Source organism: Sinohyriopsis cumingii, chromosome 1 (genome assembly GCF_028554795.1).
Source record: "Sinohyriopsis cumingii isolate HCF-2022 chromosome 1, ASM2855479v2, whole genome shotgun sequence".
NCBI classification, from domain to species: Eukaryota; Metazoa; Mollusca; class Bivalvia; order Unionida; family Unionidae; genus Sinohyriopsis; species Sinohyriopsis cumingii.
The window spans coordinates 156431560-156451505 of NC_142961.1; the positions used below are offsets into that span (position 1 = coordinate 156431560).

At 33.6% G+C, this 19946-nt stretch overlaps 1 protein-coding gene across 1 annotated transcript in view; it reads right to left on the minus strand.

Annotated features, from left to right (window-relative positions):
* LOC149808207 (small glutamine-rich tetratricopeptide repeat-containing protein alpha-like) overlaps positions 1-19946 on the minus strand; it is a 69141-nt gene that overhangs the window by 24862 nt on the left and 24333 nt on the right. The window contains exons 5-7 of the mRNA XM_089974718.1: positions 14837-14936; positions 11018-11122; positions 403-541 (exon numbers count right to left, since the gene is read on the minus strand). Of these exons, the coding sequence (XP_089830844.1) occupies positions 403-541; positions 11018-11122; positions 14837-14936 (344 nt within the window). The remainder of the gene's footprint in view (positions 1-402; positions 542-11017; positions 11123-14836; positions 14937-19946) is intronic.

Consider the following 19946-nt stretch of genomic DNA (forward strand, 5'->3'; position numbering starts at 1 on the left):
CACAAGAAATGTGTAAACTGAATAAGAATGCCCCACCATTTGAACAAAGTCACTAAAGCATAAAACATGGGTTACACTAACCTACTTTTGTTAAAAATGTTGTAACCACCAAGAAACATCTACAAAGTTGTACGACCCTGCATCCAAATACAAAAAAGGAGCTTACCCAATGGCAAAACTTAACCAAAGTCATTGCAATTAAACATACTGGTCAGTCACATAATTTATGCGGTAGAGTGTTGTACTCACCAAAAATGCAACAGTGCATAAAAGATGGCTTCCATTCAAAGCTTAGAAGAGCTTAACAGAAATAGGTAACAATATTCTTCCACTATTGTGCAGTAGCATTACAAAAAATGACACTCTTAAATGAAAATTGTGATCTTAAATGACCCGACTTACAGCTGCTGCCTGCTCTCTAAGCTTCTGTTCAGCAATCTCAAGGTTGTTCATGTAACTCTGGTTCCCTGGGTCCAGCTCTAGTGCTTTATTGTAGCATTCTACTGCACTCTCATGGTCATCTTGTGCTGTGTATGCAATGCTGCAAGTAACAATAATATTCCATTAGGGCTACCTTGAAAATTGCAAGAGTTAACACGAATGGCACATTACATTCCCCCCCCCCATTTAATAGTACTCTATGTAGCTACTTGTATGGCATGGTTGACTCACAAGATTATTGACCTTTCAGTCAAATGCTTGTCTTCAAGGTTGGCAGTTTTTAATCTTTGGTCAACGTGTGTGGTCATAACTAACCATACTGTATAAAATACATTATATTTTTATTAGACTTGTTAGAAGCTCTCAACATCAGACCTTTAGACATCAAATTCTACAGGTTTCTTTATTACCCTAAGTGCAAGTCATAAATAAAGTTTAGTCAAGGTAATTACTGGTATTCCAAAACAATGACTATTTTGCAAAAACCTATTTTATTTTAGTCACACGGACCTCAACTTTTGACCTTTTTGACCCCCAAATCAATAGGCATTTTTCTTACCCGACAAGTAAGTGATCCACAAACTTTGGTGAAGGTGAATGCCCAGAATCCATTTTTTCTTCTTTCATTCACAGTGACTAGGTGAGTTAATTCTATGGTACTGTTGAATTTATTGGGAAGGGAATATTTTTTACCATAAGTGCAAGACATCCACCATGTTTTTGTCTGAATGCTCAGCATTAATAGAAGATAATGCAGTCAACAACACTTAGCCAATGAACAGTTTTGACCTGTCAATCAAACTGGGCACACTGACCAATCAAAAGTAGGTGTCAATTTCACTCATAGTTACACATTGCTAACCACCATATTTACTCACAAGCATGAGACCATGATTGATTACTCATATTACACTGTAGAGGAATTTGAAAGTTTACACATAAATTTTATCAGAAAAATGATTTGCTGTGGTGCTTGGGGCACAGAAGATGCAGATTGTCATTATTATGAAAGGAGTCAAGATGGATTATTTTAAAAAAATTCTCAAACCTAACACCATCATGGAAAAATGTGTTGGAAGTGATGACTTATTTATTATCATATTTCATATATAAATACACAAAACTGTTTTTAAATCAGGATAGTATTTGTTGTGCTTGTGAAAATGTTGAACACAATTTAATGCTAATTGTATGCTTATGTTCAAATTATAAATCTTATTGGAGCCATTATATTACATGCAATAGAAAAACGTATACATGTTGTTTATTTTTGTACTTGTATTACTTTGGATTCTTTTTCTTTAAACATTAAATTTAGAATATTGGAATCCTGCATCATATCATTAGTGCTGATTTTATTCAAATTTTCAAATTTGAGCATTGACTTGTAACTGGTGTCAAGCTGACGAAACACCACCCTAAATTTTAAATTCTGGATTGTCCCTAATACTATTCATATATATAATTACAAAGTTGGATTTTTATATGAACTATTTCAAAATTTTAAATTTAGTTATTTTTAATACAATTTTTGTTATGAAAGATTTCAAAAACACATTTTAAATTTATGAAATGGTGAAATAAAATATTTTGTTTTTATTAGACTTGGGACTATAAATCAGCTATATTCTGACACTGATATATAGCTTTTATCCTTTTGGCTTAAGTAAAACTAATCTCTTATAAATTACTGATTTTAAAACACCTCCAAAATGTTATAACATTAATATAATCAAATAAAAAAGTCATATTGATTAGCAAACAAGATCAAAGCGGATGCAAATATATCCCGTCAACGTGCACGGTGTTCTTTATTTTGGTGTGCCATTATTATTTCCTTCTTTTTAAGAGATTATGATAAATGATCATTTTACAAGGATCTGATATAATTCAAATTTACTGGTTTCTCAATCACACCCTTGTGAAATGTTTCATCCGTCCAACTGCGGAGACATGCTACTGTGATGAAAATAATGTAAAACATCTCCTTCAATCACTCAGGCAACTTGGTATAAAGTGTTTATTTATTTATTTAACTTTAATTTGTTTTCCTAAACATAATGAAATTTTTATTTGTAGATATAGAAATACTTGTTTTATTCTTATATGTGATTATTCATGACATAAATGTAACAGGTACACAACAAAAGCTTTATTTTAATTGTTTTTGAAGTAATGAAGCCATACTAGAAAATCTGATAACTTTGCAAGAACAGAAAGATTTTGTTATTTTGTCCTTGTGTATCAAAATGTTATCTACTAGTTTGTCAGGATGTTCATTCTTCCACATTCATCGCCAGCAATATGTTGTTGTTGTTGTTGTTGTTGTAGGGTTTAACGCCATTTTTCAGCACAAGATAGGCTATACATGGCGGCCAGTATAATTAGAGGAGGAAGAACCCTCAAAAATCCCGGGAAGAACCACCGACCCACGAGAAGCTACTGGCAGGCTTTCTCACGTACCAACGTTAGCCGAGCCTTAGACTCGAACTCATGCAGACAGAGGTGAGATGGCAATGATCCGTGACGGTGAGCGCTTTAGACCACTCGGCCACTCGAGGCCTGGCAATATGTTGTAACTATGGCCTGATTTTTGCCACTGAAAATACTAATTTCATGAATATATTATTTTGTCTAGTAATTTAAGCTTTTCTTTAATGCATGATTTGAAAGAATCTTGCAATCAGGTAAGAATTTTTCAGAAATATTGTTGACAATATTTTCCAATGAATCTGCTGTTGATGCTACTGGATCCACCATTTTCATTATAGCGTGTAAGCAGCAGCAACAGGGACTAAGTGGGTGGAGCTTATCGCTTAAAATCATAACTGTTCATTGGTTATTAAAGACTGTCACTCAAAAAAATTCACCGAGACTAATGAAGAATCTATGATTCATTATATGGATAATGTTATCGTTTCATATGAGAAACAAACATGTGATCAATTGCCCCTTGCTCAACACAATCAGCAGTGCAGTGGCAATATGTGATGTGTTTAGAGGGTGGCCAGACAAAATGGTAGCGGACAAAATGTTGCAGACAAAATGTTACTGGACAAAATTTATTTACATTAGATGTTAATATATTTCCAACATACTCTAGTGTTGCAGTTAAATATTACTAATTTTTTCCTTTTGGAACAGTTTACTTGTAAATATTGTCTAGGCTCTTACAAAAAGTAACAGAAAAGAGTGAAGACAACAAGCTTTGTAAAATTTAACAAATAATTTATTTCCTTAAAATATCAAGTGAAAAATGAGAAGAAAAAACTTACGGTTTTATGAATCAAATCCAAAATTAATTCAAGAAATTAAAAATAAAGAAGTCCTAGTAATAAAAAGTCCTGAATGAAACTGAGTTCGGATCCAGATGAAATCCAAAATAGAAGATGATGACATCTGTTGTAACCTGCTAAATGCTGCATTCAACAGTCTCTTGTTGAATCGCAGAAAATATTATTCCAGTTTTTGAATTCTCTATAAATTTCAATAAATGTTTTTGTCCAAGAATTAATTTAGAGCACAGATATTTCCAGGGAAAATAATCACTTGAAATCCAATAATTTGAAGAAAAGAACATCTCAGCCCAAGCTGGTCACAACAACACAATTTAATGTGTCAAATGTTTAAAGCCCACTGACGTCTTCTATAAAAAAAACATCAGGTATAAGGCTAACTTAAGACACAAAACAGATTCCCAGATGTAGGTCAAGAGTTCAACCTTCCAGAAGAAATGGAAGTTTGTTACATGAAAATTATCACATACTCCCAGTATGGCCTTAAATGATATCAATGATTCTTACTCTGGGAAAAAATAAAAATAAAATAAAAAGTTGTTTACCAGAACTGCCACTGTTTCTGAATCAAGGTCAGAAAAAGTAGATACAGTGTTTCTACTATTATAACAGTCAGGTCAAACAGAACTGAACTGAATTTCTTGAAAATGTCAAATCCAGTAAGCAAAATTACCATACAACAGCATGTAATGGAATAAAAAAATAAACAAAACAAACAAATAATTAAATTAAATATACATAACAATATTCTATGTCATATTGCCTCTAAAACTGCTTTTATAATTACATTATAATATAACGCTTCTCTTTTTTTGTGGGCTTCTTCATTCAATGACTTTTAGTGGATACATCTCAATATATCTTAAACTCAAAACTGAATTGACACTCATTGGTATAAGAAAGATAAAATTAGCCTAGTGAGTTTAAACATCAGCCTATATCAAAATACTTTTATATAACTCATTGCTACTATATATACCTTACTGAAACCAACACATACAGTAAGTACTCAGCTGTAAATTTTGGCAGGCATGTACTAGTGTACTAAACTTAATTAATTATTATTACGACCATAGTTTTAACTACTATGCAGCATTGTAATACATCATTAAAATGTCGGATTGAATACAAACTATAAAAATCACTTACATAAAATATCAAACTGAGTCTCAAGCAGTTATCAATATCAGAATGAAATTTGCCAAAATTCTTGTTTTCACATTGGTTTCATTTATTTGATAGGGCAGATACAGTAAATTAATGTAATTAAAATGTGCGCACTCATGTAAGTTGGTTGTTGTTATTGTGGGGTTTAACGCCATGTTTTAGCACACGATAGGCTATACATGCGGCCAGTATTAATAGTGGAGGAAGAACTCAAGAAAACCCCAGAAAGAACCACCAACACACGAGAAGCTACTGGCAAGCTTTCTTACATACCCATATTAGCCGAATCCAAGACTCAACCCCACGCAGACAGAGGTGAGATGGCAGTGATCCATAAAACGTAGAGCGCTTTAGACCACTCTGGGCCCCCAAGTAAGTTGGGTACCTATGCTCATTCGAATTAGAAGAGATATAGCCAAGGTTTTGGGAATAAGTATAATTCACTATAAAACCTTTACAAGATTTAATTAATGTAAAACATCCTTGTAAGCAAGAACTGTTACCAAAAAGTATCTATTTGCAATTTTAAGTTAGGGTTGGTGGGTAGTTTAAAATGCTTGAATTCATAACTGCTCAGAATCGGATTCAGAAGCTTGTAGTTTTTTATATTTGTTTAACATTAATTCATATTGCAGTAACAGCAAATAACTCTGGTGATGCGAGAAAAGAACATAGTATGCATGTGTGCATATAAAAGGAGAAGACATTGTTGGTGAAGTTGGTTCTCATAACCACATGGTAGTTCAGCGTTAAGTAGAGGCTGAAAAAGCTCATGCAAACATGAAATGAAGAGAGGAAACAACTGAAAAAGCAACATAATTAATTGTTCAGAATGAGCTGATGCAGCCATTTACCTCCTTTCAAAATAAGCAACAGTGGCATGAGATGTAAGACAGCATCATCAGAAAGCTTGACCAAAAGATCAACAAGGCATTTTCAATGTATTCACATATAAAGAATGGTCAACAAGTTCTCCGTATTGAAACCAACAATATGCTGATCTTTGCAGCTAGCTGATGATTTAAAATTCCTCTCTCAATGTGATCATTGGTTTGTGGACAGAATATTCAGAATAAGTCCAAGTAGATACGATTGACTGTATATGATACATGGTTTGATCAACAGTGAAGTTGTTCATTAATTATATACACTTAATCCAACTCTGAACCAATATTCCAGAGACCTAACTTGCCGCACAGCAACAATGCAACCAAGGAGTGGCACAATGCCTTCAATAACATCAGTGGTTTTGTCCACCTGATGACAACAAAACTCACACACAAACTACAACAGGAACAACATAGCACCAAACTTCATCATTGTCAATTGGCACTGGATGTACAGGTCAGAAATAAGAAGAAAACTTACATCCACATCAATGAACACTATGGCATCCAACTACAACAATTCCAGTGACATATTTAGTAGACATTGTGTTTGTTATCAATATTAATGTTGTCTGTTTATTTGTAACATACTGTCCATCTGCCGATGTTAATGCTATATAAATCAATTATTTAGACTTAAAAATGGCTGACAATATGTTTAAACAACATTTTTAAAATTTTGTTTCTCGTAACCATCTAAACTCTCTGCAGATTAATTTTAAAACAGATTTATTTTACAGTCAACAAATTTACAATTTAATTTTATGTATACAATGTGTTATGCCATAATATCCACAGCATTTTGTCCATACCATATTATCTGTGACATATTGCCTGATGATATTTCATCCTCATTACATTTTGTCCATACCATATTATCTGTGACATATTGCCTGATGATATTTCATCCTCATTACATTTTGTCCATACCATATTATCTGTGACATATTGCCTGATGATATTTCATCCTCATTACATTTTGTCCATACCATATTATCTGTAACATATTGCCTGATGATATTTCATCCTCATTACATTTTGTCCATACCGTATTATCTGTGACATACTGCCTGATGATATTTCATCCTCATTACATTTTATCCATACCATATTATCTGTGACATATTGCCTGATGATATTTCATCCTCATTACATTTTGTCCATACCATATTATCTGTGACATACTGCCTGATGATATTTCATCCTCATTACATTTTATCCATACCATATTATCTGTGACATATTGCCTGATGATATTTCATCCTCATTACATTTTGTCCATACCATATTATCTGTGACATATTGCCTGATGATATTTCATCCTCATTACATTTTGTCCACTTGTAGTTTGTGTTAGTATCACCCAGAGCCCATCAAAATGCAATGATGCTAAACAAAATTAAAAAAGCAACAAACTCACTCCATTGTTTGTGTCTGCCTTTTGCAGTGATCAACTTCAAGCACAAGACTTGACAATAAATAAAGACTACAAAGAAGAATTAAAATCACAATTCCACATCTGGTATGCTAAAGAGATCATGGAGGCTTTTAGAGAAATGGCAGATCTGAGTGGTGTTATGTAAATCTATATTATCTGCTGAACATTTATCCATGATCATAGGTTGTACTTTAACCCTTTACCTCATGCAAGCGCCTTTGGACACCTCTACTCCATTCGCATTGAAGTGCCCTTTGACACCTCTAATTCATTCGCATGGAAGCACTTTTCGACACCTGCTGTAAACATTAGCCATTTTAAGCTGGTTTTTGTACCGCCACCTTCAGGGAAAACCCCCTATTAGATACTACATTCATTTCTGCGAATGACAATTACTTCAGATCACGTGGTCACTGTTTATGCTCTGGTCGAAATTTGCTATTTAAAGTAACTGTATCGCAATCTCCACTCTCCAAAATGGAGTTCGTGGATTTCATTCAGTGCTTACGAAGCTTTCATGATTAGAATCACAACTATGAAAGCTTGAATAAAGTAGGTAAAGGCTCTGATATTGATGTAGGCAGCAATTAGTTTTTCTAAATTATCAAATTCAGAAGACTTAGTGATGTAGACGCAGACAAAAAACCTGTAAATTTCGAGTACAAGAAATGGCAGCTATGGTTGGTCACACGGCTTCACTGACTTGATGGTGAGTGAACGAGTTCTCTCAAGATTTTAAAGCACATAAAAATAATTACACAGCTGTAACAATCAGACTTTCCTCTTAAATTTTTTCACACGTAATAGATGTGTACCAAAAATGTAAAATGGTTAAAAGTGATGTTAAACGTAACATACACTATATTGCTTAACATTTAACAGGCAGGCCTATGCATATGGAGTCGAACAGGTAACAGGTGTTCTAATTATAGTGCACTGCACTGGGTAACTTTGCTCTATGAGGTAAAGGGTTAAGCTAATGTTTTGATAGCTAACTTTTGTCAATGTTTGTAATTTATAAACAAGTTGTTTACTGACATTTGAGTTCAAGGTCTAGTCTTATTTACAAAAACTTTGAATGTTCTATAAGAAAACTTTTGACCAACATCTTGGTCATTTTAATATTTTATATAGGATTAGGGTAAACAAATTTAATCAATTCTACTTTAAGTTCAGTCTGTGGAATTAATTTTACTTGTGTTCAGATACAATTTGAGAGTAATCATTTATACAGATTATTTGTTAGAATTACAAAGTGTTCACTGGCTATTTGGACTACAACACTACTGGAAATATTGTGAATTCATTCAAAGACATTCTGGATTACATCACTGGGATACACAAGACTACTGATATATCAGCACATTCAAGACTTGGGATTTTTTTTATAACACTCTATACTTTTAGACTTGTGATAGACCTTTTAGGTTTATTTGGGATTTAATTCACAATTCTGTAAGTTCCTCTTAAAATTTCACATTGTATTCAAGGGAAATAAATTATTTTTTTAATTTTACTAAACTTGTAGGTTTTGCTTCTTTCTGATCCATAGAGTCATAACACTGATGATGATCAGTGTATTATTGTATTAATTGATCTTGCAACTAAACGGATTCAGACTGAATGGATTACTGCAACTCATAAAACAATGAGTAAAATATGACCAATTCATTTGGTGGCTTTGAGACTTATTTAATTCTGCAATTTTAGTATTCTATCTATTCTGTCAAAAAGGAGAAGTCACTTCTCCTTAAAATGTAAGTCTAGCTAGTAATGACACTGACACCATTACCACTATCAGTTAAAGTAACTTCTATGTCTTGCTTCACCCTAGCATGGACTGGAATATTCTGTTAATACTAATACATCAACGATTCAGGGCTAAATTATCCAAAATATCAAGTTATTATTTAGAAATTAAAGCCCCATATTATTACAACTTAAAAAATCCACCACACAAGTGGTTGGCAGTGACTTTCTATTCTAATGATCTCTAGCATTAACAAATAATGGAGTTGGGGAAAAGGCAACATCGATACATGGCTGTGAAACAAAGTACATGTATGTGGGAATAAAAGAGCTGACTGAATGTTGTGGTGGTCCAAAGGCAGCTTTGTAGAACACTGCAACACATAAATTTAAAATCATTTACTAGAAATTATCTTAGCAGCTTGTTGACAGCACAGAGCAAATCTGCAATAAAGTGCAAAGGATGTTTAATAATAACTTCAATGATTTCCATAATCAGACATGATTTTGGTATTCCATTCCATAAAAAAACTGAAAAAATGTAAGGGTGGGTGGGGGTCTTCCTCCAATAGGGTTTTGAGGGACAGTGCCCCTGATCCGAGGGGCCAGGGGGCCAAAGACCCTATGCCAAAAACACATTTTACACTCAGAAAAAAACTGTTCCTAGTGCAACTTATGATCATAAAATAAACCAAAATACTCATTTCAAAAACTAATAAACTTACCAAAAATATTCAACTTGACTTCAATAATTTCACAATATTTATAGTCACACGAATTTGTTCTCCAATACTTTTGATGCTGAAGTTATTTCATGTACATGTCAGTGTTCACATCGTAATTAAGTCACAATAATTTGTCACTTTTTTCAGCAATATATTATACTACTCTCTACATCAACTATATACAAATAATCCTATACATTCACTTGTCTTTTTCTCCAATGGACACAACCTGTTGATATGCCAGTTGAGCTCTTTCTGAGGCTTTGGCAAAGATTTCTTTAGCCTTCCTTTTTGTTACCACTTACTTTTTTTGGTCAATGTGCAATTGGTTTTTTTCTTTCTCAATGAGAGCCTTTTTCCTTTCAAGCTGGTGCTTGTATTGGTGACATGCGGTGCGTATATTCTGACAGAGGGCTACATCTGTTCTCTCATGCAAGAAATCTTTCTTCTTATAGTAATTAGCTGCACTTTTTCCAGATGCCTTCTGAGCTTCAATTTTTCAGTATGCAGCTTCTTTTGTGGTTGCTGTTCCAACTCTTCCAACCGCGATTACCATAATTCAGATCTTTCTTGCAGAGGTCACAAAATGCCAGTCCTTTAGAGTTTGATTTTCTTAAAAAATGACCAACTAAATTTCTGTTAACTTTTTGCTTCAGCCATTCCCATTTCCATACATTTTTTAAACCTTTATCTAAACTTTTAGTGTCATGGTCTCTCTCAACAACTTGGGATACCATGAATGCTTCTCCTTTCCATTGTCATCAGTTTCCATTACACGAAGATTCATTGGATGAATTTAAACCTTTGACCAATCAGAATACTCTTTACAAGAGTCATGTGCTAACTAATATATGGAATGAATAATTTACAAGGGTCAATGCGAAATGGGACTGGACAGACCATTTTTTAAAAAAAAACTGGATTGGAGATGATACAAAAAAATGGATTATATCAAGAAAAATGTGATTCAAGTCAGGATAAAAGCAGAATTCCACTTTAAAACAGAGAAAAATCATGTCTGCATAATGGTTCTGCAATTTCCATAAATATTGTTCAAGGACAGCACAAAGATTAGTGGACTTGTGATCAGTGAGTTGTGGTTTCAAATTGTGCTAAGGCCATCCATATCTGTCACCATGTTTTCTCTGGAGAAGGCATTTATTCCTCAGTATTATGGCACAAAAAAATCTTTCCTGTGTTGATGTGCAAATCAATTAAATAAAAATATAATACTGCTTAAGTAGGTATCATGACAGAAAAAACAATTATTTGATAAAAGGAAGAAAAGTTCTATGGAAAAGGCTAGCTACTCACCCCATTCTACCATAAGCTTTACTGTACTGTGGATCTATTGACAATGCTTTTTTACAATCTTCAACGGCCTGCTGATGGTTATTTAATTTACTATAGGCAGCAGCTCTGAAAAAGTGAAGGACATAATATAACAATGCTTAATTATGTGTGGAGGACAAAGTTCATGTTAAATGCTGTATAACATACAACAAAAAAAAATTTGTTTTGTTTCTCTGTGTGTGTGTGAATTGGATTTTTAATGTAGTTTTAACAATTTTTAAGTCATATCGCTATGATGTCTGCAGTGTGGCAGTTTATAGTGATGCTTAGCACTGGGGCATCATGCTGCAGACATGTAGCTTGATGTCCCACCCAGTCACATTATCCTGACACCAGGCTGACCAGTCCTAGCACTAACCTCTTCATGGTGAGCGCCAAGCGAAGCAGCTGTTAGTACCATTTTTATAAGTCTTTGGTATGACTCAGCCAGGATCAAACCCATGATCAACCACATCTGAGGCAGACACTCTAACCACTAGGCCTCTGGAACATTAAATTTGTGTTTTTCTTATTTAAATCAAACAAATCAATTTTGAAAGAAGCCAAGTCAAATAGAAGAGGCCCAAGCTAGTCCGAGATCACTCAACTGCCTGATATGTGCCTAACAGCCAAATGCATGAGCAGATGGCCAAGAAATCTGGGTCAGTAGGATTCTTTCCTCAAATTCTGTTGATTACATATGTCATCAAAAAAAAATTGTTTCAAGTTTTCTCTAGTTTTAGTATCTTCACCTATATTTGGAAGCACATCAGCATCACTTCCCCAATATTGAAAGACCATCATGCCAGGAAGTTTGTTGTCCAAGTTAGTCTGATTCTGTCCAAATCAGTGTACAATAAAGTTGTGTAAACTATTTTTTTTAATTTTTATCAAGAGTAACCATATTTAATGTCTGACCAGCATCAACTGTGTAAATCAAAAAGCCATTTATGCAAAGATTCTTTCGGTCTCTGAAAAGTCATTTAAAAGTTTTTCAACTTTTAGTAATACGAGCCATATTTCATCATAGAATTGCACCTTTTGTACTGAGTTCTGCTGAGTGACTTTTATAAAGTAATTTCAAGGTTTCTCTACTTTAAGTAAAATATTTGATAATGGATCAGCATTATTTGTAAAAACATCTAACAGACATTTATGCCAGAATGCTTAGTCAAATTTGGTTGAATTCTGCTGTGCAATTTTATTAGAAGTCATTTAAAGGTGTTTCTATTTTTAGTAACAGAGTCCATATTTTATGATGGATTGTCTTCACTTTACACATACTTTAAACTACTTCATATAAGACGCTTTCTATTAAATTTTGTAAAATTCTGTGTTAAGCAGTATTTAAGAAAAAGCTATCTGAAGGTTTTTATATCTTTAGCAATGGTGGCCACATCTGAGGGCAGATTGGTATCATTGGTATAACTGTGATAGGCTTTCATGCTGGCATGCTATCTGCCAAATTTGGTTAAAACTGGTAAAGTGGTTTTGAGAAGTTGAAAATGACACTCGTCAATGAATGCATGATGTATGAAAAATGTACTTAACAAGACATATATCTCCATAAAATATAACCCTAAAGGAGTATGCAGAGTGCATTTATGAAAATTAATGGTAATAATAAGAAAGGTTCAGTTGCTAGAACAAATAAACTTGAGCCTTTATGAAAACAAAATGTTTGGATGGAACAATTTTAACAAAAAAGGGCATGATTCAATTTTTGGACAGAAATAATTATTATTTATTTTAAAGCATCCGTTTATATAAACAACAATGGTATTAATAGACAAAAAGCACACATACACACACACATACATAATAAAGAAAACAAAGAAAAAAAAGGGTCATTATTTACTTTATTCTTACATATGAAAAATGCAATGTTTTCTATTTCCTGACACCTGTCACCATCTGTTTCAACAAAGCAAGTGATCCCTATATATTGACATTCATGCAAATAAACACACACAGTTTAAAATATTGTAATCATCATTTTCAGCTGACAATAATCTAATCTATATATTTATATATATGCATACATACAGTAACCACTTGAAAGCAACCCATCAGTATACCAGAATGCGCTCAAAACCAAAAGTATTTGGGAGTCTAAAATTTTTCCTTTTTAATATCATCCATTTTTTCTCAGGAAACCAAATTATTTCAACTCCAAATACCAGAACAAATGTTAGTACCAAATTTCAATTTTACCCTTAAAAAAAACCTTTAAAACTGAAACTCAATTTAAACTTGAAAATGTATTTAGTTGCTAAATTCCTGAAACATGCTGGAACTGATTAGTTACGGTTTGGAAGTACTGTAGTAGGTTGATATGTGAGATAATGACCTAGAAAATGTCCCAAGGGCATGGCACATGAAGTTAAAACAATATCTGACACATGGATCAACACCGATTAAAGCTTAAAAAGGCTAATTTTGAAGTCTCTGTAACATAAAAAAAATTGGCAGCTATAACGTGAATTTTTAATAGCTACAATGCTTGTATGTAAGCCATATAAGAAAGATTAAGTTTACCTGCTTAAAATGAATTGTTATTGGTACTATTCATTTGTACACATGATCAACAGAACATTTTTTGTTTGTTTTTTAATTAAATATCAATACTTTTTTAACCTGTATGTGGCTTCTTTTTTGATGCTATGCTGACAGAGATTGACAAAGCAGTATTCTTAAAGTCAGATTCACTCAACTGGTTCTTGACCTGTGACCATTATGATATTATACAGAATATTTAAATATTCATTCATAATTCTAATGGACTTAGAGTAAAGTTATACAAGTATATCATTCCTCAAATGTTTCTTGTGATGAGGACTATATTTCCATGTGGAACAACTGTATTGTTATTCATGTGACAGGATGCGATTTTTGGAGATAATGTATATTATTCACTAAATTTTTCATTAAATGCAAGTAGATTAAAAACACAGCTTTCTTAACTGTGAGAACTTAAACATGCATAGAGACTGATGTTCCCCCCCCCCTCATATATTACAAAAAGATGTTTTGTCATATCTACAAATAGTTCAGTAAACAGAAAAACTCTCAAAACTAACTTCCCCCCCCATGGATTTTTAGCTTTGAAGGATGTCACAGTGTATGTCTATATATATATATATATATATATATATATATATATATATATATATATATATATATATATATATATATATATATACCTTGCTGTATTTGATCTTTGTTTCAAGGATGTCACAGTGTATGTGTACATATATTTGATCATTGTTTCAAAGATGTCACAGTGTATGTGTATATATATATACATTGCTGTATTTGATCTGTTTCAAGGATGCCACAATAAAAGTGTATATATATTTGATCTTTGTTTCAAGGATGTCACAGTGTATGTATATATATATATATATATATATATATATATATATATATATATATATATATATATATATATATATATATATATATATACCTTGCTGTATTTGATCTTTGCTTCAAGAATGTCAGTGTATGTGCATATATATTTTCTCCTTGTTTCAAGAATGTCACAGTGCATGTGTACATATATTTGATCTTTGTTTCAAGGATGTCACAGTGTATGTGTATATATTCACCTTGCTGTATTTGATCCTTGTTTCAAGGATGTCACAGTGTATGTGTATGTATATATATATATATATATATATATATATATATATATATATATATATATATATATATATATATATATACCTTGCTGTATTTGATCTTTGTTTCAAAGATGTCACAGTGTATGTGTATATATATTTGATTTTTGTTTCATACCTGTTACAATAATATACTGCATTTTTATTATCAAGTTTCAATGCCTGTGTATAGCACTCCAATGCATCAGAAAACTTCTCTACTTTCATAAACTCATTCCCTGAAAAGAAACAAAACAAGTCATAACAAACAATCCAAAAATTAACTGGTGAAGAATATTGGCTACATCTGCTTTGCCTCCATGATAATCCTTAAAAGCAACTAAAATGATGCAGTCTTTCTGAGAGTGGGTGTGAGTGGGTGGGTTAAAACTCTTAATACAGTGCAGATATAATCCAATTTACATGGCTTACAGGTACATAATGCATACTTTAGCAACATTAACAATTACAGTGAAATCAGTCAGTATGGACATCTGCATAACAAGAACACCTGCTCATATAAGACACTGTAAATCCTTTGATTCCCTAATGATCCTCTAAACTAAACCCCTTTCCTTAATTTTCACTTTCATATTTAAATTTCTATAACAAACACATGTTCATTCAGGACAAAATGTTGAAGTCACTTTTAAAGATTTTAAATCTGTCATAAAAATACCTAGAATACTTTGGAAATATGAATTGTGTTCAGGTTAATGTAATAATGACAAGGAATAGGGTCCTAGACAGAACAGTGGAAATACAGTCACTCTGCACATCTGTGATACTAAGTTCAATCCCCAACTGACTCATATGTAAGACCAATGACTGCCTTTCAAAACTTAAAAAAAGAAAAAAAGAAAGCTAGTATGTGACCAAAGCATCACTATAAAGCATATGACCTTGACATCAAGGTCAAAAGATTGAGAGAGCTTATCAGAGAATGAATCATCTTAGCTTCATAATGATTCATCCAATATATAAAGAAAATCCATCAAGGGGACAATGAATGAAATATAGGCAAATGATAAAATCTGTCAGAGCCATAACTGTAATACAAATTTTGTATTAATGTGACATCCACGTGAAGTTAAAAAAAGATAAGTAACAAATTGTCTTAATTAACTTCATAATGATTCATTTCAATATGACAGCCCATCAAGGGTTATGCAAAATATAAGTAAAGGTTAAAACCATAACCAAAACCTGAAAGAGATTTCGAAGATTGTGACCTTGACCTTAAGATCAATAAGGCAAGAACACTGCATCACAAAATGAACTGTCTTGGCTTCATAATGATTTATCGCAAAGTTTGAAAAGAAAAAATCTTTCACACATTTTGGAAATATAATCAAAGAAAAAACCTTAACCAAAACATTCAAGCAAATTCTGTGACCTTGACTTCAAGGTCAAAGAGGCATATTGTAAAATCAATTGTCTTGGCTTAAAATTAATGCACGCAAAGTATGATATAAATCTATTACAGACTTTAAGAACATAAGCAAATGTGCAAACTTTAAATGAAAAACTTTAATGAATTTTTTTTATGACTAATACCTTGATTCCAATGTAAAAGGGATTAGCAAACATGACACAGTGTATTGTTAGCCTCATAATGATTTGTGCCAAGTATTATTAAAATCTATCAAAGGGTTAAGTAGTAAATATATAGAAATGAAACACTTTAGCCCAAACTATAACAACTGGTGATGATGATAACATCACTAGAAAATGAACTTCCTACTAATGTGTGCTTGATAGAAAGAACTCAAACAGACATCAGAATCATTGTGAATTGTTTAAATAAGTTGCTGGTGATTGCTGTATAACCTATGTAAGACAATTTTTGAATTTAAATGATAACATTTCAAAACAAGAAAACCCACAACAATGTGACCTGACTGCAAAGAACAGTTAAGTTTGAATAGATTTGTTCTCCTCATGACATGTGAACATGAATGCACTACAAGTAGTATCAATCACTTCACACAAATTTGATGCAAATCACTGGAGTATAAAATATAGCTTGCAGTTCACAGGTCTTATCTGAAGAGTATTGTACTCCATCTGATGTATCTGCAAATCAAGTTAAAAAAACACATTGCCATACTAGTGTCTGAGAAACTGAGCCCAGCACGCTCAAACCACTAGGCCAACAGAACGGTCCAAGATGGCTTATAGCAAGTGTTCCAAGATTATTCACCTGGCTGACATTTACCTCAAGGAAGATGGCCAAGAGATCCATATTTGTATGATGTTTTATGATATTTAAAAGGGATTTTTCCAATATTTTTTAAATGGCAGCCATAATGATTGGCTTTTCATCATAATTTGCACAAAAGGCCTTAAGCCAGGATAATTTCTGTGTCAACTTCTGTTGATCAGCTTTCAAAAAGAATTTAAAGTTATTGTAATTTAATTAACAGCAGCCAAATTTGATACCAAATGATCATCAATTTTACAAACTTTAGAACCTGCAATATACAAGCAGTACTAGAGCTAGCCTGCCTTACCATACATATCCAAGCACACACACAAACACACACACACACACACACACACACACACACACACACACATATATATATGCACACACACGAAAAATTGACAGAGGGAATAATCTTAAGAAATCCATATATATATAACTCACATTTTCGCAAGAATGTTTGTAAGGTAAATAAATCATTTAAGTAGAAAATGATGTGGAAGAATGACCCTAAATATCTGAGTTGACACTGTAGTACTAAAAATGGTGATATAAACCGGGCTGGTAAACCAAGCTGTCTATTCATCACAACGTAATGCTTCTTCCGGGATTCCTAGAAAATGCAGTCTTATCATCACAAAGACACACTGCTTCCTGGATTCAAGCAAGTTATCTTATCATCACAAAGACATGTTTTTCCTGAATTCCAAGCAAACTGTCTTCTCATCACAAAGACATGTTTCTTCCTGATTCCAAGCAAGCTGTCTTCTCATCACAAAGATACGTTTCTTCCTGATTCCAAGCAAGCTGTCTTCTCATCACAAAGACATGTTTCTTCCTGATTCCAAGCAAGCTGTCTTCTCATCACAAAGACATGTTTCTTCCTGATTCCAAGCAAGCTGTCTTCTCATCACAAAGACATGTTTCTTCCTGATTCCAAGAAAGCTGTCTTCTTATCACAAAGACATGTTTCTTCCTGATTCCAAGCAAGCTGTCTTCTCATCACAAAGACGTTTCTTCCTGATTCTAAGCAAGCTGTCTTCTCATCACAAAGACATGTTTCTTCCTGATTCTAAGCAAGCTGTCTTCTCATCACAAAGACATGTTTCTTCCTGATTCCAAGCAAGCTGTCTTCTCATCACAAAGACACGTTTCTTCCTGATTCTAAGCAAGCTGTCTTCTCATCACAAAGACATGTTTCTTCCTGATTCCAAGCAAGCTGTCTTCTCATCACAAAGACATGTTTCTTCCTGATTCCAAGCAAGCTGTCTTCTCATCACAAAGATACGTTTCTTCCTGATTCCAAGCAAGCTGTCTTCTCATCACAAAGACATGTTTCTTCCTGATTCCAAGCAAGATGTCTTCTCATCACAAAGACATGTTTCTTCCTGATTCCAAGCAAGCTGTCTTCTCATCACAAAGACATGTTTCTTCCTGATTCTAAGCAAGCTGTCTTCTCATCACAAAGACATGTTTCTTCCTGATTCCAAGCAAGCTGTCTTCTCATCACAAAGACATGTTTCTTCCTGATTCCAAGCAAGATGTCTTCTCATCACAAAGACATGTTTCTTCCTGATTCTAAGCAAGCTGTCTTCTCATCACAAAGACATGTTTCTTCCTGATTCCATGCAAGCTGTCTTCTTATCACAAAGACATGTTTCTTCCTGATTCCAAGAAAGCTGTCTTCTTATCACAAAGACATGTTTCTTCCTGATTCCAAGCAAGCTGTCTTCTCATCACAGACATGTTTCTTCCTGATTCCAAGCAAGCTGTCTTCTCATCACAAAGACATGTTTCTTGCCGATTCTAAGCAAGCTGTCTTCTCATCACAAAGACATGTTTCTTCCTGATTCTAAGCAAGCTGTCTTCTTATCACAAAGACATGTTTCTTCCTGATTCCAAGCAAGCTGTCTTCTTATCACAGACATGTTTCTTCCTTATTCCAAGCAAGCTGTCTTCTTATCACAAAGACATGTTTCTTCCTGATTCCAAGCAAGCTGTCTTCTCATCACAAAGACATTTTTCTTCCTGATTCCAAGCAAGCTGTCTTCTCATCACAAAGACATGTTTCTTCCTGGTTCTAAGCAAGCTCAAGAGTTACAAAGAGTACAGAAAATAAACACTTTTGTCATGTTTCACAAGGTTTTCAACAGTGGATGACTCAAGTACACCTACAGCTGTTATATTTTAATCATTGATTAGTTACATCTTCTCAAAGTAAGCAAGATCTTGTAATAAATTTGTTTCATTTGAGTAATTCTTATACCTCTACAAAATGTTCTGTACAGATTTTGCTGCTTTTTTATCTATATTTTTAAGTTCACACATAGCTACATGTATGTTATTGTAGTTCACTGGTACAGCCCTTTCTTTCTTACTGGTATGCATTTTGTCTACAACAAATTACTGGAAGTCATAAGTACGTATTTCCACAATCTTTCTATACAGAGTGAATGTTGAACTTCTCCAGGTGCCAGTGTGTAAATGTGCACTGCACTGATCTCTATGCTATCCATTTACTGTGCTAACATTTCCAAAAAGTTTGGCCTTTAATTTCACTGGAATTATCATCCTCATACCAAACAAACTGAAGATCACTTCTGTCTTCTTGACCTTTGCTTTACTGGGTTACTTTATGATTATAAAAACTCTTACAAATTCATTGGCATTTTGGTCAAGTTGGTAAGAAAAAAAAACATCAACTTCAATTCATCTTGGTATAACTCAGTGTTTCACAAGTCAGTGTAGAGCAGGCATGTGTAACCCATGGCCCTGGGTCAGAACCAGCATGCGACCTGGTTTTATCTGCTTATCTGCTTCATAGGGTGTGGTTATAAAAACTGCTTGTCCAGCCCACACCCTGGAAGTTGGGGCCCCAAGTGTCCAAGTGGTCTAAAGCGCTCTCCGTTACAGATCACTGCCATCTCACCTCTGTCTGCGTCAGTTCGATCTCGGATTCAGCCAATGTGGGTATGTGAGAAAGCTTGCCAGTAGCTTCTCATGGGTCGGTGGTTCTTTCCAGGGTTTTCCAGTGTTCTTCCTC